The following is a 24,450-nucleotide window of genomic DNA, read 5'->3' on the forward strand; positions in this document are numbered from 1 at the left end:
TTATGGTCTTTTGCGCATTGGAAACGGGGAGTACCACAGTCGATAGAACGATGAGTTAGCAGAGGAAGAAGAAGACCACCACTCAAGTGGAGAAGGATCTGGCTACACTTGATATCTCGAATGGCATCAAATATCGAAATGAAGAAACAACTGGCGCGCAGTCGCTAACTCGGTAATAACGCTGTAGTAAAGAAAAAAAAGATGGGAAGAGATATTTTCTTCGATGATAGATTGAAGAGTAAGTCAGGCAGTTATGCAAATATTAAGACTTCCCGACGTCTTCTTCTCTATTAATGCGCAAATATTTGTTACTGAAATCAGGATAAGACTATATAATAATATTTAGAAAACTTTTGATAAAAATATATAAATATTGCTTCTTTAAGCACTTTTATTTCTAGAAATAATTTTTATAGCACTGTTCACTTATTTATCTAATGGCTCGCAGAAAGTTTCTACAATACGCCTGTAAAAGTGTTCCATTCATATACGTAGTAGTACTCATTTTCATTACAAAACATATTATCTCGAACATAAATAGCAATATCTACCTACCGGTACTAATAAACGCAAACCAAGCTCCAGTTAAAAGCTTCATAAAAACCACTGCAATAATAAATGCGAGCATTCAAAGAAGTTAGCACTTCATAACGGCGGCCGCAACACCGTTACGCCGTGGGCCATAACTACAAAGCGCTCCCATCGTTAGCAAACTGCGCGCCCACTCTGAGTCAGCGCCGAGTTGCAGCGCATTCAAGAGGAAGCAACGACAAATGCAACAACAAACAGATAAAACGTTTAGTGTTTTTGTATTTGTTGCAGTGAAGCGAGCGATCACCATAAACGCTTTGCATTCGCTTCATCATTTGCGGACCGACCAATCAGCGCAACGCGAATTCCCCTCAGGCGTTTGTTGTTTTATTGTCGGCTACTGTTTGCTGCCACAATCGTTTACCATCTCTGATGCGCTTATGAATGAAACGTGTTTTCCACGACTCGCACAACATTCACGTACGGCGCCGGCACTGGGTGGTGGTGGTGGTGGTGGTGTTGTTGTTGGTACTCACTGGTTGTGGAGTAGAGACTTCGAACATTGGAGAGAGAGAGCTTGGTGATTGTTGTGAGAGTTTTAAGAGTAACTAGTTTGTTACTTTTTATTGGTCGTGCAAGTTAATAAACAAATGCAGAGTTGTTTAGTATACGCGTTGTGAATTTTGTGTACTAATTAGAGATGATAATTATTCGGACCAGGTAGGAACTTCGTATCGACTTATCTTACTACCTATGGAACTCTTTTTGGTCCTACAAATGATGTATTTCACAGGTATTTTACATGAGAGGCTTTCGCCATTTCTTTGTGGTAAAATGCTTTAGAAACAACGTTTTGATATTATATTAGATTCCTGAATATAGAACTTGACACCCTACCCAATAAGTTGGAGAATTGTAGGTGAATGATCAAACTTTCAGAGCTTTGACATAAATTTCTTAAACGACGACAGCCTTGGTCATATGAGTATTAACAGAATGTTTCGAACATTTATTTTCCTAATTTTGTTGCTCTAACGACCAAGACGAAATTTTAAACGAGTTGAGTGTTCTTTTGACACTAAATAACCAAAACGACTTCTATTATAATCTTTCTATCATAGAAGCTGCGCGCGCGCATTAATCGTTTGCTCCGCCCAAAAAGAAGTCATTAACAAGTCAAAGCTAAGAGAATTTCATTGCAAGAGTAAGAGTGAGAAGAACTGTCAGCGCTTATTTTACTCTAAGCCTTCAAAACATATAAAAAATGTAATTTTGTTTTCATTACTTTTACTGGAATGATAATTATTTATTTGTTTTAGCATATTCTATGTGCAGCCGAATGCATATTAGCAATAATTCCACTGATCCGATTTGTTTATCAAACATCAGGGACTCTCTTGCGTACTCATGCTCTTCAGCGCGCGCTCTCTTTAATGCCAGAGCGGCATTCAGCTCGATGTCGCATGTTGCATGTTGCAGTCGAACCACCACTAACCGCCAATGCCGCCAATTGGTGTGCGGCCGTTCCAACTGGACAAGATGCTGGTGGCTATATTTTATTACCGTGGGACGGGTGTTATTTGCCTTCGAGCTGTAAACGGAGTCGGTCTGCTTTTGAACGCTGTACGGTTAAACGCGTGGCGGTAGTGGCAGCAGTAGCAGTGACTTGGGCGCACAGTGCAACAGACACAAGTACACAAACGAAAACAGAAAACACACGTGAGCTCACACGAACATACAAGCGATCACAAACGAATGTAAATGTATATGTATGTACATATATATACATATATACACGCACACATGCGTAAATAAATCGCGTTGATAACAAAGTGTGGCGATTTGCACGTTGCATTTATTATTGCATTCGCCTGCGGCACGACAAGTGCACAAGTTCCTCGTTCCTCATTTGTTGCAAGTGCTGCTGCAACAAAGCAGAGGAAGAAGATAATAATTGAATATTGAAAATTGTAAAAAAGTGCGAACAGTGAACCAGTGCAGTGAAATCCGCAATTGTGCGTTGTGACCGCGTATGCGTATGAATTAAAGTACAAAACAACAACAACAACAATAGCGACAAACACAAATCAATTGGATATTGTGGGCTGTGCGCGGATTTCGGAACGACGGTGTTTGCGGTGTTCGTTGAATGAAAATGTCACAACATTGAGTAAGTGCCGGCTACAGGCGCGCTGATAGGGAAATCTACACAATGACAACAACAAAGCAAACTTTTATTTTTTTTTCGTGATTTTGTGCGCCGGCGAGGTGGTGCGCGAGGTAAAGTGTTTGCGGCAAGCAGTTGAATCAGTTGAACGATTGCGTGCGCTGATGAGCAGTTGAGTTTGTGTGTGCGTATGTTATGTATGAATATATGCAGTGTGCGTGTGTGCGGCTGATTGGAACATGTGTGTGCTGGCGTATTGTGAAATTGGCGACTAAAACGCCACTTTTCGAGTAGAAACAGTTTGTAGGTACTTTTCAATTTTTGGGTTTGCTGCCAGGTGAAAAAAACAGAAACTGAATTTTAATGAATAGTAAACTGAAAAACGACTTCGGTACACAATTATGTGAAGATCCTATTAGATCTAGAACAATATCTAGGGGACTCACTACCCGTCATAACGCAACGTACAATCATAAATTTTTACACTTGTTTAAAAAATTGTTGTTGGATTACGTACAAAAATGAGTTTAAGCAATTTCTATGTTTTTTTCTACAAAAAATCGCAACTAAGTCAAAAATTTGCCACACGAACTGAAAATATATTTCAAACTAACAAAAATGTACATTTATTAAATCAAAGCTATAATTTCCTGCAAAGTTTGCTCTGCAATGATCTATATAAAGCTTATCATTTTACAACAAAAGTGTATAATTGAAAGCGGAAGCGTTGCATTTCTAACAAGAAAAAAGCTCGACAAAATTTGTGTGATAAAATATTTAAGAAAATTAGAACAGCACATTGATATACTTATGTTTCTCAATTAGTTGCTGTGCCAATGCAAACGAAAGTGCCAGCATACATACATACATACTATACAATTGCCATAATTACACGCCATGCACAAGTTCGAGCATAATAACATATGAGTTGGCATGTGTTTGTATGCGCCTGATAAGCCCCGATAAAAGGCACACAATAGAGAAATTAAAAAGTAAACTACAAAGTGCTGCATAAATTGAAGCGAAAGCTGTGGATAGCAAAAATATATAAATGTTGACGCGATGTTGTGGCACAAAATTCTCAATTCATTTTAAAAATGATTTCTTTTATAGACAGTAGAGGCCGAGCTGATATTTTACTAACTGCTGTTAAACACTTTTGAGGCTAACGCTAAAGAAACGACTCAAATTGTATATCGTCACCTGAAATGCAAAGAAACGTAACTCACTTTTCATAAGTTTGCAGGCGAAGAAAAAACGATATAACAAAAACCATTCATATTGCAACAAAATTTGAGTTTTGGTTATAAAACGGTTATATATTGGTTATAAAATCGTTATATATCGGTTATAAAATGGTTATGTATTGGTTATAAAATAGTTATGTATTGGTTATATCTGTGGAGGAGGCTTAAAATGTTATGCATACATACATACATATATAATAAGTTATAGTGAATCGTAAGCAATAAAAAGCTCAATTTTGATTTTTTTCATGATACGTAGTTTTGCACTTTTGGGGACGATATATTTCACAAAAGTTACAAAAAAAAGAAAACTGAAAATTTACAAATGTGACCTAGGAATTATTTTGAAACAAAACATGTTTAACTATAACGTTTATTTTTTTTTTGTTTGCAATAAATTAGAGCACCACATAGGCAAAATATCGATTGGGAAATTTTTCAATGGTTGTGAAACTCGGCGGCGAGTACCTTCATAAGTCTAGTAAATATAAATTTCATAGCAGAGGGTTTATAATATACAAATAAATTAAATTATAGTTAAATTTTGGAGTGCGATAAAGAATAATTCTGAAAATACTCAGGGTGTTCCTTATACATGAGTCTATTAATTGTAAACCGACTTTTTACTGTTTTGCATATTTTTATTCAAATATTAGTTTGATATAAGTATAAGTTGTTATGGATTCAAAAGGCTTTGCTGGTACATGAGATCAAACTACAGTAGACTCTCTGAATTTCTTTAGCAGTCGATATTAGATATCACTAAACTTAATGTAAACTAGCTTTGTTTGCTAATATTCTAAACTAGCCTTGTCTATAAATAATTGGACTAGGGTAACCCATTACCTTTCATTTCAAGTGGATCTGAAATATATTGGACTAAAATTTCAACAAGTGATACCATAATATCTCTTGGTTGGCTTGGACTAATTATGTTATGAATTAATCTCTGTTCAAAATATCATTTTATAATCGAAATCGAAATGACACTGGTATCACTTTAAGTTTCTCGATCTAACTAGTTTTGAAACCTTAAAAAATTGGTAAGTCATTTACTTCGAAAACAAAAACTGTTGTCCTTTTTATTGCCAACACATTTGAAAGACAAACAGCAAACAAATGAAGCCTTTGAGCAATGAATATATTCTAAAACTCAGTTGTCTACTTTATTTTGAAATTTAAACTGATTCGCTACAAATTGTGACAAAAAAGTACCTCGAAATTGATAATAAAATCAAAATATTCAATTATTCATGGATATTTATCTCGTCGCCTTCAAAGCAATCACCGCCAGATGCAATACGCCTATGACGCCAACGATTTTTCCAGTCCTCGAACTATTTTTCATAAGCACTTTTTGGATCAGCCTTCAGCTCCTTCAACGAATTTTGTTTTATCTCTTCGATCAACTAAAAACGGGTTCCACGGAGCGACAATTTCAGTTTGGGGAACAACAAAAAATAACACGTAGCCAAATTTGGTGAATATGATGGTTGATCGATGGTATTCATTTGGTGTTTTCTTTAAATTCGGTCAAAATCGTACTATTTTTGAAAGAAAAAAATCAGGATATCGGGACGAGTAGAACAAAAATGCGTTTCATATCCTAAGTACACATTTTTACATACATTTTTTCGAAATGTCATTTCGAGGAATTTAATTATAATTTCTGGGTGCTTTTTTCTCACAACGTACAGCTATAGTATGAAAAGAAATCTGTGCTTAAGCTCCAAAACTTACAAACCAATAATAATCAATATTAATATCTAATAAAATTCTATGGCAGGCAGGCAGTTTGATTATGCCAGGGCTCACTGTTTGATTTGCTCCTTCATTCATTCATTAACAATTGCGCTAAATTTATCCTGCTGCAGCGGCATGCCGGACATGACCTTAAAAATTCTCTCACATCGCTTCACATAAGCGAGCATTTGTAAGAAATAATCAACCATGAAAAATTAAAAACTCATAAAAAGTGCAATAAAAGTCGAAGGAATTTAATTGAAATGCCTACTGAAAAACTCCCACACTTGTGAACCTTGTGACAGCAACAAAAATACAAAACCAGCAGCAACACCAACAATGGCAGCAAATATGATGCGCTGCAGAATTAGTACACAGCGCGGATGATAATCATATTTGTATTTACATGCGCACAAAAGCATTCACATATATGTATGTATGTATATATGGGCTGACTTATGTACACATGTGCTTGTTTGTGTGCGCATTTGTTAGTACAACAACGAATGACATGCATTTATGTGTTCTCTGCGGACACTGGAGATCAATTCCCGCGGGCAATCCGCGACTGGCGCGCCAACTCGCCTGCGTACAGCAACAACATGCACGGCAACAACAACGACGGCAAGTGCGATGCTTTATGTTGCAAATGCGGCAACAACAACAGCAAAATGGATCATGAAATTGTAGGGAATATGGCGCGAGCAACGTAATTTCCGGTCACTGCAACTGCACGGCCAACGTCGCTGCCGGCAGCGTCTCAACGCAGCTACAAATGGAGTACTACGTATGTGTCAGTGTGCAAAACGTATAAAAAGGAAGCGTTAAAATAGTAGCAGATGCAAAAAAGCGCATGTCACTTTCTCACAATCTTCCAGCTAGGCGCGCAAGCCAAGTGATAAGTCAAAGAATTTGCAAAGTTAATTAATTAACACGACGCATCTTCGCTGCGCAAGTCGGTGTGCATGTTACGCAGCAATTAACACTTCGCCTAATGAGGGCGACTGGGAGGGCGTCGATGCGTAAAATATTTACATAAAATGTTCGTTGAGCGGGCAGCGCGAGGCAGGGGCGCGTCTCCCTGTGGGCGGCTGGTGTTGATTGGCATTAAAGGAAAATCGATACCGGCTCAATACACGACGCAGCGTTGCATTGGCATTATGCAAATTGATACGCGTTGCACTTAAGCACTTGTGGCAGCAACCACAGTACACGCATTAGATGTTGCCTAGGCCGGCAATACCGGATTTACTGCAGCCACGGACGCGCCATTTGCGGTGGCTGCTGTTGTTGCGGCGCGCAGCCTGCAGCGTGTTGTCGTTTGCGGTTGCATTATTTATTGGCAGTGACTCCCAATCAACACGCATCGCTTTGAGTGTGCGTGTGTGTGTTGGTGTTTAAGTGTGCGCAAGCGCTTTGCGGTTGATGTTCTCAGCCAGGCTGGTTCAAGCCGCGGCGTGGCATCGTTCGCAGCGTAATCACTCATTCGCTCATTCATTCATTCCTACACATTGGCGCATGTGTGTTTGTGTGTGTGTGTGTGGCATCGAGGCTGTTGAGCTTCACTGTTCAGCTATTGCCAGCACTTGTTGTCGCGCTGCTCATATCACATTTGTGCGGCTGTGTCTTCTTCGTTGTGACGTATTTGCGGTTATTGTTGACTTTGCTGCTGTTGTTGTTGTTGTCAGTTTCATTGTAAATTTAATGAGCTTTAATTGAATTGCATTTGCATTATGCGGTTGCCTTGCAACGCTCTGCAGTGGCCTGGCTAGCATGAGTCTAGTGGTCGGTGGTTGTTGCTTACAGGCTGTCGGTTTTCGGGTCGTGCAAGAAGGATGAAGTGTCGGTACAAAAACGTCACAGTGGCTGTGGTATTGCACTTTAGTTCTTTGTGGTTTTAGAGGTACATACATTTGTACATATACATATGTGACAAGTTGTGGCCACTATGGTTTAGTTTATGTGGTGGAAGAACTTTAAAAATCGTTCGTATAAATCGTTCTCTCAAAGAGGTGCGTGCTAATAAAATATGTATTTTCTGTAGAAGGTGAATTCCGAAGCTCTTTGCTCTGAAGTTCATGAAATATAGTCGCGTGGAGCATACAATGAGTATTTTTTAGGTGGAATTATCATATTGATTGTGCTAATAGATTTTTTGAGAAGCTTTCTTATGTCCAAAAAGCAGTCGAAGTGTAAAGCGCTAGGAAGAAACGTCGCAGAGCCTGTGAAATACATACATATACTTATATGTATGTACATGTATAAATGCTCAACAAGGCGAGTTGAGTAGCCATGTCCGTTCATGTGAAACTTTGCAACCACTCTTTCCTCACCTAGAAGCTGTTCATATGACGTTACTGCCAAAATCGGACCACTATAGCATATAGCTGCCACACAAACTCACCAAAAAAATCAAGTTACAGATCACTTTACAGCCTTTTATGTTATAAGGAATGCACCTGTGAAGGCTATTATAGCTTCTATGTAGCCTGAGTCAGTCTTTTTTCTTGTTTTTGTATTTTTTAAAGCCATTATTCGCGCTGAACGCACTCAGCTTAAGCGTAAAGAAACTATTTTGAATGTTTAGTGCCATCTCATTCATAATTTGAAAGCTAAACGGTTCATTCGGTGCAATCGGCAAATTGCCGCACACATACACACAAACACATCTTCACATTTTTATTCTTTAACGCCATCCTCCGCTCGAAAAGATTAACTTTTTTTGCCAGAATGTGAGTTACTTAACAAATAATTTTTTTGAATGAAAACATGCAAACAAACACACGCACATATATGTATATACACATATGTATATATAATATATACTTATATATATGTAAGCATTCCTGCTTAATCGCGCACTTGTGCTTTCCACCGCCGGCTTTCGCGCAATCTTTCGGCTACTTCTGGAATAATAAAGGCACCCAACACTAAAACTGAGATTTATTTCTTTTTAATTCGATAGATGCTAATAAACATATGAATGTACGCGCGTAAACAGCCAAACACACATACATACACTTGCTGTTGTGAGTGCAAGTGTGTGTGACTGCAGTGGTGTATGTGTAGGAGCAGCTCGCTAAACGATTGGATTTATAATCAGCTGCGACAGCGAGAACATAATACAATCAGCAACACAATTACAATAACAACAACAAACAACAATCACGCAATGTGGCAGCTCTGGCAACGACAACAAGCAGTGACAAAAAAATCAAAATAAACGAAAAAGTAACAACGATAAATGCGAATACAATACATACTACACAGCATACGCATACAAACATTGCGGCGTACAAATATACGTGCATGTGTGTGTGTATGCGCAAAGGCATTGTAATGCATAGAACAACAATACTGAGTGGCCAACATGTTTAATAAAAAAATTACATAAATCCGTATCAGTGTGTGTATGTGCGAATGTAAAGTTGAATAAAATAATTACAACAAAAACCATAACAACAATACTAGTGAAATATTGTAGAACAATGCTGTTGATAAGATCGTTTCAAATGAAGCCATAAAGCAAACAAATAATAATAGTAAATAAAAGCAAAACAAATTCACTGCAATGACGAAAAAGTGATTCGAAAAAGCAAAAAAAAACAGCAACGACACTCTCAGTGAAAGTGCAACGAAAGTGCGTAATTACGCAAATAACGGTAGCAAGTGCTTTTTTTGAGTTTTTAGAGTGGCTGCTGTTTAAACAATATAATTTGCAAGGAGGTTGCCTTCAATTACAATCACTGACAGCTTCACTCGAAGCACGTTTCAAGTGAAAACTCCAGTGATTCCAGAAATATGTACAGTATGTTCACGAAACACTTCCGCCGGAAAATGCGGCAAAGCGACACAGTGACCGCACTCAGCATATACATTCTGCTCGCTCTCATACAAAAGGTCAGTAGAAAATGTTTATTATTATTATACAGCTTTATATATAAAAATGACTTGTTCAGTTTTGTCCGGGATAAACTCATAAGCTACGCAACTGATTTTAGGTAAATTCAGCACACTGTGTCTAGTTTGATGCAACTTAGAAGATAGGATAGTATATATCAGTATTAAGTCTAAAGTAAAAATTAAAAAAAAAACGGAAGCATATGCTAAAATTTATTATTTTTACTTTGACAAACATTTCTATCAATCATTTAAAAAATTCAATTTCTAGTACAATCCTTTCACAAACAGTACCAATGGCAGCTGTTGGACTTTCTGAACACCTTATAACGCAACGTCATTCATTACTAAGTCTATTATACACATACATATGTATGTATTCATGTAGGTCTTAGAAATCTTGAGTCAGAGTTTCATCTCAGGGTAACTCAGTTGGAATTTTTTGTGCTGAATGTATTGTCATATGCCATATGTGATCTGGGATGAATACTTAAACACAGTCAGCAACCTTAGATTAGCAATTAATTCTAATTACATCCTGATAACACTTTTAGACGTGCTATAAACTTGTGTTGTCTTAATCTGATGTTACTGCTGCTTCTTCAGTTGCTTGGTGAGTTAGAATTAACAAAAATTAAGGGTAATTTTCTATATTTCCGCTTACGACTTATTTATCCTTTAAAATTATTTTCATTTTCTCCAAGGTTTGCAATTTTTATTTCGTTTAAAAATTTTGCAAGCTAGCAATTTATTGCTTCGGCAAAATTGACTATATAGTATGCATTAAGGGGTCTGTAGGGTAATCTGGCCGGTTTTTTTATATATATAATTTTTTTTATTGAAATTTTTATTCTACAATAGAACTTTTTTCACATATCATGAGGTATATCATGGAGTGTATAAACAAATTTTTTTGGGATTTTTTGTTGACATCTTTCGCAGAAATGGCTCGGTGAATGAGATGCGTTTTTTTCAGGATTTCTCATGTTTTGATCAACTGAAACACAAAAACTCAATTTATTCTTAAAAAGTACGTGATTGGTTATCGTCCCTACTAGAATAATGAAAAAATATTGATAAATAAAAAAGTAATTAACGTTTTATCCCATGTTTTTGACATAAATTTTGTCATAACATTGTCAATGTATTATAAAAAATTATTAATCTCATTTGGACGATAGCCAGGCAAATTGGTTTAGTATTTAGTTCGACCGGAATCATGTCCGCCAGTTTAAAAAAGTGTGTTTTGAGAAAAACACGTTTAAAGTTTGAGGTGTGCACTCCGAACCCTCCGAACATCGAGCGGTATTATTATTTTTGCGTCTGTTTCGAAACCTTCCAATGGTAAAGTGGGTTTCTATATTAATTCTAAGGGTATAAGAGAACAGAAAATGCAAAAACAAGAATTTTTGAAAAAAGATTACCCTACTGTCCTCTTAACCAAAAATAGCTGTTCCATGGGTTGAACAGATAAAAAGTCAAATTTGGTAAAGTTGTGGTTAAAAAGTAAAGATTCGTCTACTTAGATTTGTATGTATGTTTTTCTTTATTCGAGTCTTTTTCATAAAATACTCTTGCGACTTGCAAGGAACAAAGCCGAGGAAACACCTTCAGTTTAGGCACAAAGATGCACTGTTATTAGAAATGATTAATGTCCAGAAGTTCGAAAATCTTTCTACCAGTTGTATGAGGCCTGAGGGAATTTTTGAACCGATTAAACCCACTTTTTTATGAAAGCCTACTAGAAATTGTTAGAAAAGTTTAACAGAACAACTATGATCCTCATATTTGTATATGGGAGCTGGTATAGTTTTGGTCCTGAATTGGATAAAAGTAAAAGATCAGAACAGATGGAATTTAAAGTTATGTTAAATGAGAAATAGGCCTTATTCTTGTTTAAATTCGACCATTTTCACAATGATACAGGAATGTTAGGATATCTACCGAATTTGGTTGAAATCGGTCTGGTAGGACCTGAGATATAGGTTTCCATCTGAATGTGGGCAGTGTCGCGCTTATCGCCCAATGATGGCATCGGCTCCCACAAGCTCTTTCGTGTCATCTCGGGTGTAAAATTCTCTGTCTCTGACCCACATATTTATAGATTTATCGCACTTTTAGTAGCTTTTAACAAAACCGTTATTTGGAGAGTGGGCTCACTTTTGTCGAAACTGACCATAACGAACCACTATAGCATAAAAGCATAAAGCGGTCAGACAAACTAAACGAATCGGCAGAAAGCGCTTGTATGGAAAGCTTTTTCATTTGAGGAAATATCTTTAAAAAATTTGGCAAGGTTTGCTGTCTAATGCACTGATGCAATCTCCATAGAAATTGTTTAGATCAACTCACAATATATGGTTGTATTATGGCTTCGGTGCAGCCGATGCTTTCGTGTTTTTTGCTTTCTTTCTTTTTTAGTTATTTATTTCAATTTTTATGGATAAGCAGCTGCACGTGTGCCTAGCTTCGGCTTGATTTAATTTCTTTCATGAGAGTTTCGTTTTAAATAAAATAAAATTTCACCTAACACATCTATACCCTATACACTTGATTGCTTATATCTTAAATTTAGTGTCTTTTCGTGTAAAACATAAACATTTTAGTAGTTAGTCTTTAGCTCTCAAATTTATTACCGACATCAAATAAACTAATCAAATTTATGCCTTCAACTGCATTTTTATAAAGCAATAAATGCGCACTTTGTACTCGTGCAACATAATGAACACTAATTGAACACAATCGAGACTTGTTGAGCGATAAGCGTTTCCTGGGAAAGGGCCTAGACGCAGTCTTGCCACTTTTTATTGCTTCTGTTCCGTTCAATCTCAGGACTTATCGGCTAGCCCGCTACTATTTTCCACGAACCACACATTTAACTATATGTGGCTGTTGTTGTTTGTGTGTTTCCCTGATTTTTATGTTGCAGTTGCAATCAATTAAGCATCAATCCACTGCGCCACGCCGCTGTAGTAAATTGTTTAAAATTCAGAATTAAATACCAGCAATAAATCTACTTCTACATAGGCACAACAAAACGCTCACACACGCACATATGCTTAAACAGGCTTACCTGGACTGTGGTAACTTCGCTGGCGCTGATGTGCCACTAAAAATTCTTATCCCACCAAAAATGAGGCAATAAAATTGATGACTCACATTTGTTGTGGATTAAGTGGGGAAGCAGGCAAAGTTATGCAACAGTGTGTGTTATTATGTGTGTGCATGTGACCACACGCTATCTCATGCAGCACAACAAAGTGTTGCAGCCTCCAGGGAGTTCACAGCCTGCCACCAACCGCCACTACTGCCACCGACTGTCGCTGATTCGTCTCATTCTAAGCAAAACATTTCTCATTAGCGGCCGCAAGACATTTTTCACTCAAAACTGACTACACAAGACTCCAATGTATGTGTGTGTGCGGCTTCCTCTGACGCCAAGCGGATTAAAGCGTTTATTAAGTTACAAAATATTCAATGTTAATAGACGAAAGTCTACAATCTAGAACGAAAGGGTTTCATAAAGGCGATTACGATAATGTCCGAGTATTTATTTATTGCTTGTTTTGGTGTGGTTTTTAGCTGCCCTGCAACATAAATGAATGCAGGCCCCACATACACGTGTATACCTGCTTGTTGCATAATCAGTTCGGCGTATGCTCGACTCGCTGGCTGCGCCACATTCCGGTGTTGCTGGGGGCGGTCCTTAATTAAATTAAATGATTTTACATTTTTATGTCTACTTGATTGCTTATTTGGAGGCCCACCGACATCAATAAACAACGTTTCACAGTTTTAATTGTGTACGTATGCTTCTAAAGAGGAGCTTGGTGCGCATGCGCATAACTTACGGACATTGCTTCCTGAGGTTTGGCGTTCAGTTTGACGTGGCGTGAGTCGTCAAGAGGCGTGCTGCCTTATTAGTTATGCTAAAGAGAGACGTGTAATACTTGATTACATAATCAGCAGACTGTTCACAGGGAAACCAAATGAATGCATGAACCATTTTTGAAAAAAAAAATATATTCAAGGAAAGTTATATGTAAATATTGGGTAGTCGAAAAAGTCTTTTCGTATTTCTAATCAAACTTCAGCTTATTCTTTTATGTTTATAATGAACTTTAATGAACCAAATACCTACCATTTTGGTCGACCACTTTTTGCCATTTTTCCGCTAAAGACATTATTCCATCAGTGTAAAACTTTTCTTGGTTCTCGGCGAAACATTACGACAAGTAATTTTCACAGGCTTCTCTTTAAGCCAACTTTACTCCATTAAGGGAGTTCTGCATTGACAACCAATGGTAGTACGATGGTGCAAGGTCAGGGCTATATGGTGGATTCATCAAAATTTCAAAGTCAAGCTCTCCCATTTTTTGCCAAGTCATCAAAGATGTGTGTGGCCTGGCTTTGCGACCATTTGTTGAGCTTCACCACGCTTTGACTATGATCTTTTTCGCACATTATTGTCGTAGTTGATTCACTTTTCGTCTCCTGTTACCATTCGGATCAGATATGGTTCGATTTCAATTCGCTTCAGCAAAGAATCGCAGATTTTAATTCGGTCCATTAAATTTTTCACAATTAACTAATGTGGTACCCAAACAACTAGCTTCTTTTTGTAGCTAGCCTTTTCTAAATAACTCAAACCTGTTTGATGATGGATGTTAAGTTCCTTAGCGATGTCATGGCTGCTTATGTGACGATCCTGGTCAATCTTTTCCATAATTGACACAATGTGATTTTTGGAAAAAAAAGACTTTTTCGACTGCTAAAGAAATGTTCTACGGATCATTTTGATCGAATTTGCTTAAGAGACTATGGATCTAAAACCGATTTTTAAGGCGAAGTTTATCTTTGAAGAATTCTAAAAATTTCCCCGTCTGTTTTTGAGGCCTCCGATATCGCATCCGGGATTTTTCGGTTTTTTTTTGGCTCTCTGTAAATTAACTCGCTCTAACGTACATTTTCTTGTCCTTTCTATTCACTCCAGCAGACCACGAACAGCGGTATTTGCATCACCGATTATTTTGTTTGTTGTTTTACTTCCCTCAATTCTTTATTTTGGTCATGGTTCAATTTATTTTCGTTTCGTCGATCTTGTTGCTGTTGATCTTAACGCGCAATCTGCTGACTTTTGATGGGAAATTAACAAAACTGCCGACTGATTGGCCGCAACAAGCTGAACGCGGACTACAGTGTCGTTAAAAGGAGCAACACGCAGTTAAAACAAAACATAAAACCGAGAAATAAAAATCGAATCAGACCGAAAAGTGTAAAAAAGGAAGCGGTTGAGAAGCAAAACGGCCGCCGTTGAAGCCTCGATAGCCATTGGACCGTAATATTTGGTTAAAATGTTATTTGAAAAAACTTGGCTCGCGGGCACAAAAGGTGCTGAAAAGGGCTGGAGGGTACAGTACAACACATTGTAACCATACACAAATATATGTATGTGTGTAAGAAATAGTTTTACTCGTTCGTTGCCACACTCACTTTTGCTTGCGCTTCTCGCTTTTGTTTTGGTTCTGCCGCCAATACAACAGCCAGCCACCTCCATTGGCATCCGCCAGCGCCTCCGCCGCCGACGCCGCCTCTTATCTCGGTTTAATTAAACGGAATCTCATAATAAATTATCTTCATTAGTCGAAAATCCTAACCATTAAAGAATTCTTTTTCGTCTGCAGCGTTCGTTCGCATTTTCCTACGTCCACTTCGGCTCTGCTCGCTCTTTGGAGCTCTTCGAACGTTGACTGCATTGGTATGTTGCATGTTCCTGTTCATCGGTTTTGTTTGTGTTTTTGTTATGCTTGAAGATATTTTGTGTTTATTTGCGGATTTCTTTTGGTTTGAGCTTTTACCAGCTGCTTGCTTGATCGCCATTGTGGAAATAAATAAAAAGTTCTAGCAAAACTTTGGCTTTGCATTGTGTACGTTGGTGCGGAGATCTTCTTTTGATTTAATCAATTGAGAGTGCAGTGAAGCGACAATTGTTGCTAATCTGTGTCAAATGTCAAGATTTTTTATTCAATGGCTTACATATGTATGTTTCTTTTTTAAGTTTGAAGTTCTCAGATCTATTAGACAGATAGATAGAGATTTGAGGTTTTGCACTGCGACTTATGGTGTATTGTGCGCTCTCCTGTATCACATATGGTCACAAATGTCCAGGATTCTGAACAATTCCAGGAACCTGTTGGACGCCATTGAGTTGATGGAACGTAGATGGAACCTAGGGCTTTGAGCCTGCATCTAAAAATTTCTGGGGAATCAGGTGTTTGTGAGTTTCTTGTTCCATGTCCCAAAGCCGACAGTTTGCACATGAGACTATACCCGTGTTGGACAAGTGCTTCAGAAACCTACAGTTCTCTGTATAGAGCGGACACACTAATTTGTCTCGGACAGGGAATTTGTATCGGGTTAGGTTGATAATTACCTTAAACTTTCCAAGGTTGTATCCTCCCAGAAGAGCTTGGAATGGCGCATTTCTGCTGCCTGCTGCCAATGCTGTTCTCTTCCCACAGTCTATTGGTCTATTAGGAAACTTTCGAATTGAAATTCAAAAATTCAATGAGAGACTAATTAAAGAAAGAAAGTTTTTGTAAAGCTTGAAGACAGAGGAGTTGCCATGGATTTGATACACATACGTCGTTGAACTGTCTGGGTGAGAGGTTTAAAGATATCGGCTTTGAAACTCAAAAACAATTTGTCAAGTTTTCGTTAAAGTTTAGCCGATCGGCGAAAGACAATTCGGTAAATGCTTTGAATCCAAAAGCCCTCTCTGTACAACGAAAATATTTACCACATATTAGGAAGTCCATTTCCCGTTTTCTTTTTCTATTATCTGCGACGGTGTAAAAAGTGTCATTAACAGGGTGTTTGTTGATTTTGCGGTCCCCAGCGACACATACCATGATTGAATGCCAGAATACATTAGACGCAACCATGTCAAAGGTGTCATTGATAAACGCAGAAGGGACCTGCAACCGCCAATAGGCCAGAAAACACGCCACCACTAAGCATTTACAGCGAACTCCACTTGCGGACATTAACAAGACACTGGCACTCATCCGCAGACACACACACAAACACCTGCCTGTGTGATATCGAAGGCCAGTATTTTCGGCTACTCAATGTGGCGGCTGCCAACGCACGCGGCATGCGCTTCGATTTGAAAATATTGCAACGCGAGTTTTGCGGCAAGCGACTATCGTTTGGCGGCTAATAACTCATCCGTTTACCAAGAAGACGGCGACGGCGGCGACGAGTGCGATGACTGCTGACTGACTGGGGTACATGACATTCATTAATAAAATTCAACACGAGCTCAACTCTTCCGCGGCTCCGAAGCACGATTTAGCTTTGAATGTGAACGCCGCGCTGATAGTCGCACTCAGCACTCGACAGTGGGGGGAAGCGGCGTGGCACACATGTTGCAGCAACAACTTGGAGCACAGACGCGCGCGCCAAGGTGGAGTATCGGCAATAACAACGGCAACAACAACAAACAGGCGGCGAGGTATTGGCAGCGGCGTCGGTGTCGGCGGCATTGTCGCATTTCTGGCGGTAATGATGTGGTGCTGCCTAGCAAGGATGACTGCAATGAAGCGGCTGAGTCGTAGCGATTTAATGAATAATCGAAGGAAAGTGCCGGTGCGCCAGCACTGCAACAGATGTCCACAGTCGAAGATGAGTCGCAAAAAAGGCCAAATCGACGAGTAGAAGATGTGCCAACAGCAACTGTGTATATGTGGGGAGGTGAAGACGCAGTCTCGTAGCAATGTGCTGAACTTTGTGGAGCATTGGCCGGCACTCGTGCGCATAATGTTATGCCGGCGAACCGGTTTCGCGCGCAACAACACCACATTCACCAATCAAGATGCCAACGTGTGGCGTCGCAGCCAACGCAGCCGTGTTGCGTTACACATTGCACATTGTAAGTTGCAAGTTGCCGTCGCAAATCGCAATAAACGATCGATCGATCGATCGTACGAAGCAAATTGAACGTTCAGCTATGCATGCGCACAGGTAAATAATGGAAAGAGCCGAAGAAAACGAGACAAGAACAGCCGTCTTAATGATTGCAAAAAGTCCAAAGCGCTGCTAGCAAATGACTCGATAAAAACAACTCATGCACAGTGATCGAAAGTGTACCAAATGGCATATGCCATTTAAAAGTAAAGTGTTTGAAATTATTTACTGGCATGCCATGTGTGGACAACTTTCAAGGTTCTTGGGAAGAAAAGGACGTGATAGGCAGTCCGAAAAATAGCCGGACACTTTTAAATCGCTCAGCTTGTTAAGCTATTGTTATATCAAATATACATATTTTTATAGGGTCTCACACGCTTCGTTCGTTGCAAAAGTACACTTAATACAATGTCCCGAAACTAAAATATATCTTCCATTAATCTCGAAAGTTCAAGTTTCGTGGTTGTGGTATAAAATGAGTTGTGTAAAACTTTTCTGGTTTCTCGGCGAAAAACTGCCACCAATAATTTTCACAGGCTCCTCTTGAGGCCAACGTTACTCCATTAAGAGAGTTCTGCATTGACCGAAACAAATGGTAGTCCGATGGTGCAAGGTCGGGGCTATATGGTGGATGCATCAAAAGTTATCAGCCAAGCTCACCCAGTTTTTGCCGAGTCATCAAAGATGTGTGTGGTCTAGCGTTGTCCTGATGGAAGACAAAGCCCTTTCTGTTGATCAGTTCTGCCCGCTTTTTTCGATTGTTTGCTTCAATCTCATCAGTTGTTGATAGTAAAATGTAGAATCAATCGTTCGACGAGGCTGGCGCAGCTCACAGTGGATGATTTCTTTCCAATCCCACCAAACACTCAGCAAAACCTTTCGAGGCGTCAATCCTGGCTTTGCGACCATTTGTTGAACTTCACCACGCTTGGACCATAATCTTTTTCGCACATTATTGTTGTATTTGATCCACTTTTCCTTTCCTGTTACCATTCGCTTCAGAAATTGTTCGATTTTATTTCGTTTCTGCAAATAATCGCAGATGTTAACTCGGTCCATTAAAATTTTCACAGACAATTCATGTGGTACCCAAACATAGAGCTTCTTTTTGTAGCCAGCGTTTTTAAATGGTTCAAATGGTTTGTTGATGAATGTTAAGTTACTTAGCGATGTCATGGCAGCTTATGTGATGGTCCTGGTCTATCTTATCCGTAATGCCATCGACTTTTTCAACGAGAGCTCTACCAGAGCGAGGTGCATCTTTCACATAACCCACAAGAACTTCAAAAATGCTACGTGAAGTACTATAAAGACCTATCACTAACAGTCAAGCCCTTTCAGATGCTCATTTAGGGAAGTATTTTGCTAAAAATTTGATTTCTTGCTCTCAAGATGATTCTATAATACCAAGCGATTTCTTTATGGTTTATTTATGGACCCACTGTGGCACGACATAATCCACATTCACAAGGCTTACACAAATTAATACTGAATTACATACAAACATGTGTATTTAAGCGCGCAAGCTTGTACGGCACTGTTTTCATATTCATACGCAGGCCTGCGAACACACATACCAACATGAAAACACTGTGTACATACATATGTACACGCGCCTGCTTGTTTGTTTGTTAATGTTCAAGTCGTCGATTGATGATCGTTAATGCTATCAATCGTTTTATGCTCGTGCACGGAATCAAACACACATACAGACACATGTTTGTGAAAATATATTTGTGGCGCAGAGAGGTGGTCCCCTTTCTCCGGGCGCGCTGCAGAAGAAAAAGAAGAAGGTCGATGATGGAGGCAAAAAGCCATTGAACGCATTGCGGTGCCGGCCGATCGCACAGGTGGGAATCTGGGAATATTTTCTGTATTTTCTGTTGAAAAGCAATGGCAACAACAGCAACAGCACAACAAAAACAAAAAAGCGACTTGTGAAAAGAACAACAATAACAATGAAAATGTGCTGCCGCAAGTTACGTGCGTTGTGAACACCTGAGCGCGGCCGCCAACAACAGTTGCAGCAATGAAAACAAAAAACCACAACAACAAATATAAAAGCAGCTTCCGTAGCTGGAAAAACTGTAGAATCATTGCACTCAAGAAAGAAGTTACCAGAAAAAAGCAAAAACGAAGCATATAAAAACGGCCGACTTAGTGCTCTTCACTGGAATAACAACAACAACAGCAGCAATAGAGTTCGCTCCAGATCGAACTGAATCGAGCGCATCATCAGCACTGAAATCAAATGAATAAAAAAAAAAGTTGGTAGCTACGCAGCCGAAGGCGAAGATGCGCAGATGTAGATGATGAAGCGGAAATGAGGAGCGCAAGTGGTGCAAGGCGCATCTTGACCGAAAAGGCCTCAAACGTGCCCGCGAAGTACAAAATCACGGCCAAGTCAAAATGGCAGATAAAAAAGCGGACAGACAAGTGAAGCGATAAACGGCCGTTGATTGCGCAGCCGATACTCGTACATATGCCGCGGTGGACGCGACTACCAACAACAACAACCGCACGACCGCCACAAAAACTGCATGCGCTACGTGAATGAGGTTGGCCGAGATGAGTTGTGATGTGCTGCGCACCGAATGACGTTGCAAACAGCCTGTGGCGGCAGCGTACGTTCGTCTGAGCGCGCAAACAGATCCCTAGAGCTGCGCGCAACGGTGGATACATTTAATTCTTGCGTTGCGCGTTGCTGCCATGTGGTTGTTGTTCGCGCTGACATGCACTTGTTGCGCGATCACGCCGCCATTTGAATGTTGATGTGATGTGTGCGTTGTTGTGGAAAAAGTTGCGGGCCTGTGGCAATTGTGGCAGTTGGTTGTTGGCGGTTGACTGCTGGCAGTTGGTGACGCTTGTCGGCCGGCGACATGTAAATGCGCACTCAATTGCCAACAATCGCTGGTCGAGCTTAACGTAGGAGCGATCGAGCGAACAAGTGATCGGGCGATCGGTTGATCAGTTGATCTGCTGATTGGTCGGGCAGTCGGTTGGTCACTTGGTCAGTGGCGGCCGAGTCAGGCGTTGTCAAAGCCATTTTAATGCTTCAACTGATACACTGACTGATACGGATGATGATGAGGCCTACGAAAACACGGCGGCTATTTCGTATGTCAACTTTGTGGTTTGCGTTCACGTAAATTGGAATTTTCAGTAGCGATTGTGGGTTGTGTGTCTTGCGAAAATTGCTCAAAAGCTGCACTGACAGCGCCAAGTGGCAATCAACGTTTGCGGTGGACAAGTATGTAAATGATATTTCTTAGCGTTTGTTTTTGCTTTTGTTTATCTGTCAATGTTAACTCCTTGCTGCGGAGAATTTTCGCCATTTCCACTTGCATTACAACTGCAATGTCAACTGACATAGGAATGCTCTTTGGCGTACTTTGCATACGCAGTTTTTCGACTATTTCATTAGTGATGGATTTGGGGCGATTTGGTTGCCGTTGCTGCGGTATCAATTACCGTTGTCACATCTGATTATTGGCGGCGTAAATGCTGGTAATTTAAACTGTGCTACGATTAATTTTTGTTATAACGGTAAGTTTGCTGAATATATAAAATTAATCAGGATATTCGGTGGAGTTTAGGGTTTCTGAGGTGTCGAAAGGTTTAAGAGGTTTCATGGCAACAAAAAATCTATAAATTTTTGTCCTATTGAGTTTTGCATCATCTCTAAAATACTGTTCTAAATCATGAAGTTGATTTATGTAACAGTTTTGGGGATACAGCCTAGAAAAGTTGCACGTTCGAGTTCAGCTATATCGTCACTTAAAACTGTGTTTTCATAGTTGGTTGTCAAGACTTCTCGCGAATTAATATATCGATCTTAATGAAATTTCACACAAATCTTAGAGATGCAATTTCCAGATTCTTCAAGGAAGGAGTTTTTTGTTCAAAGACAACTATTCAAAACAAATGTCAACAAACTTTGTAAGAATGTCAGCTAAAATCACAATTTTCATTTCTTTGTTCCTTCATTCGTCCAATATTTGGCTTATGGTTTTAATTAAACGTATTTCTTTGTTTTTACTTCGGTTTATCTCATAAGATATTCTGCTGTCAACATGGAGGCACGTTTTTTCGAAGGGCAGCCGGAAATGACGTCATAATGACCAAGTTTTCAATATTTTTTTGAAAATTTCGCAAAATCTTTATAAAATATGTACCTTTAGAAGAGTTAAAAGTTAGAACCAAATATTTCATTTCTTATATGAAACAATATTATTGAAAATATGGAGCCGTAGAGAAACAGGTAACCGATTAAGTAACGCATAAAAACAACTGTCCAATGACAGTTTCAAGTCCTTTCAGTTCTTCCCGACTACTTTAACACTAATTCCGTTTTAGATTGAGCTAGTGAAGGTGAATTGTTTACTTTAACTTTTTTAACGAATTTAAAAGAATTAATTTTTAATAAAAGAATTTTAAAAATTTTAGGAAGAAAATGTTAGACTTGTCAATGAAACTTAATAAGTAGTAGTTTTAAGAACTAATCAAGAAATCAAAAGATATATTATTTGGAGCGCACATTTCAATCATCTTTTAAAAATATATCCATTTTTTGTAATAAACTTTTATTATTAGTTTATGTTAAAAAGCATCATTTTTGTAAAATATAATTTTTTTGTAAAAAACATTTTTTTTTATAAAAAACATTTTTTCTTAAAAACTATTTATTGTTGTAAAAAATAATATTTTTTGTTAAAAACATGCTTCTGTTAATTTTTTTTTTATAAAAAATTATTTTTTTTTTAATTTTTAAAAATAATTTTTTTAAAATAATTTTTTATGTAACATGTACTTATTTTGTAAAAATCATTAAAACCAACAAGAAATAGTTGCTAATTTTCTCTTCCTAAGTTTAGACCCTCCTTGTAGCTGTAAATAGAAAGATCCAATTTATGGCGGACAATTCTATAAGAGTCTCACATTTTGAGGTTAAGTACAATTAAGCTTACGATCTTGAAATGTACATTTCTAATTTTCAACATACCAGCAAACAGATGTCTCAAAATTTTTTGCAACCCACAAACTAGAAGATTCCCAAGTGGAAAGCTTCCTGCATTAGATATTTCACGTACGCACCGTGACAGTTATACTTAGCAAAATCGCAAAATTTATATTTCATTAGTCATGCACGCCTCTTTGCCCAAAGGCGTACCGCCATTACACGCATCACTCACTACCGGCGTTTATTGATTGCAAATTGTGCGGAGTACAAACTTTACAACGCATAAATTAAATGACTGGAATATGCAGTGCCCGCGCATGCGCAAACTCAAATCAAGGCGCTTCCCATATTTACATACATATGCACATATGCACGAATAAATGTGCGCGAATATGCCTGATCGCAGCGCCATTCATATTTTCCGAGAAATAACGTCGCACCGCCTCATTAAACTACGATTATTACTATATAAAAATTCCGCTTTATAAGCTAATTTCCGAATTGATGGTCAATAAACATTTCAGCAAGCCGCTCAGCGTTGGTCAATTAAATGTGTCATCCGCTGCAGTGCCCGTACAATCACGACTTGCCGGCGCGTAGCGACAACAGGCGAAATCAGCGCTCGTCGTACGCACACAGGCACGCATGCTCGGCGCGTTGCTGCAAACCCTGGGATTGCAGTCGAATTACGCACCGTTTAAATTAAGTGAGATATGCGCGCACAAACGGCAGAAACTGGCAACCGCAACCGCAAACGCAATACCGCCACTCCAGCGCCGGACGACAATGGCGCGGTAGTTGTGGCCGCTTGTTCCGAGTTGTCGAGTTGTTCGTATTACCATTTACATTTCAATTGCCAAACTAATATGTGCCATGCTACATGTTATTGCTGTTGTTGCTGCTGCCGCTCAGCCGCCAGCTACTAAATTGCACATTTTATGTTTTGTATTAGAGGTGGCAATTGCGCGGCTGGCGGGCAGGCGCAGTGCGCGCACTGGAAGCTCGAAGATATTAGATGTGGCGTGTGAAAGATATAATCGTCGTCTTCAATTGCAGGACTCATGATAATGTGTGCGCAGTGCTTTCGGCACATATGGCGGAATTGTGCAGAGCATCAGTTGTGGTGCTTAAGACCATGTTGGTTGTTGTTGCTGTTGCTGCCGGTGTTGCCAACCAATGCCATTTGTAATTGCAGCGAACTCATGTGGCGTCTCCGTTGGGTTGGCGCTACCTTTTTGTTTGCGCGGCAGCGTCGGCTCCTCTGCATGTGTGTGTATGTGTGCGTATGGCTGTTCGTGTTTGTATTTAAAGTGTAATGCCTCTAATGGCTGCATGTTGCTAATCCCACTAGAATGGAATGCGCCTGCTTCTACAATTTATCTCAACTGCTCAAAGTGGAAATATGCAATTAATTGTAATTGTAAATATTTCATAAATGGGCATAAGTGCATTTAAGCTTTTGCTTGTGAAATTTAAATAATTCTTTTTATTAACTGATTAAGTGATTGAAATTTTTTGTAAGAGTTTGTTTGCAAATAAATAACTTTCTTGCTGATTGCCTGCTCTTCGGCGATATATTCAGGTATTGTAATTAAATATATATAAAATAAGGATATTAAAATATATTCCTCAACAGGTTTTGGGTAGTTTGTGACATCTATTCTGTTGGACATTATTTTAAATTTTATTTTTGGACATAGGCATATATATTATAAATATGTTTTTCACAATTTCTTAACGTTTTAAGTTCAATGGTTTTAATTTGAATTAAAACGGCTCAAAAACTTAACATTATGCCCATCAGAAAATATGCTTTAACACAAATATGATGCAATCTCACCTTGAAGCAATGTTTACCGAATTGGAGTTTTGGTTCCTCAGTTCGAGCTGACTAAAAAATCTAAAATTCAATATAAAACAGTATATTCCTAAAA

The 24,450-nt window shown here is 38.8% G+C and overlaps 1 protein-coding gene across 2 annotated transcripts in view; it reads left to right on the forward strand.

The window, feature by feature from the left end:
* The first annotated feature begins 2,486 nt into the window (after positions 1-2,486).
* LOC120782666 (protein serrate) overlaps positions 2,487-24,450 on the forward strand; it is a 96,049-nt gene continuing 74,085 nt past the window's right edge. Inside the window, exons 1-2 of one of the 2 annotated variants that reach the window (XM_040115045.1) lie at positions 2,487-2,701; positions 8,654-9,588. In XM_040115045.1, the coding sequence (XP_039970979.1) occupies positions 9,490-9,588 (99 nt within the window). In that variant the 5' untranslated portion in view covers positions 2,487-2,701; positions 8,654-9,489. Of the gene's footprint in view, positions 2,702-8,653; positions 9,589-24,450 lie in introns of those variants that run through there. The other variant, XM_040115046.1, reaches the window with a different exon arrangement.

The sequence above is a fragment of the Bactrocera tryoni genome, chromosome 1 (genome assembly GCF_016617805.1).
Source record: "Bactrocera tryoni isolate S06 chromosome 1, CSIRO_BtryS06_freeze2, whole genome shotgun sequence".
In the NCBI taxonomy this organism is placed as follows: domain Eukaryota; kingdom Metazoa; phylum Arthropoda; class Insecta; order Diptera; family Tephritidae; genus Bactrocera; species Bactrocera tryoni.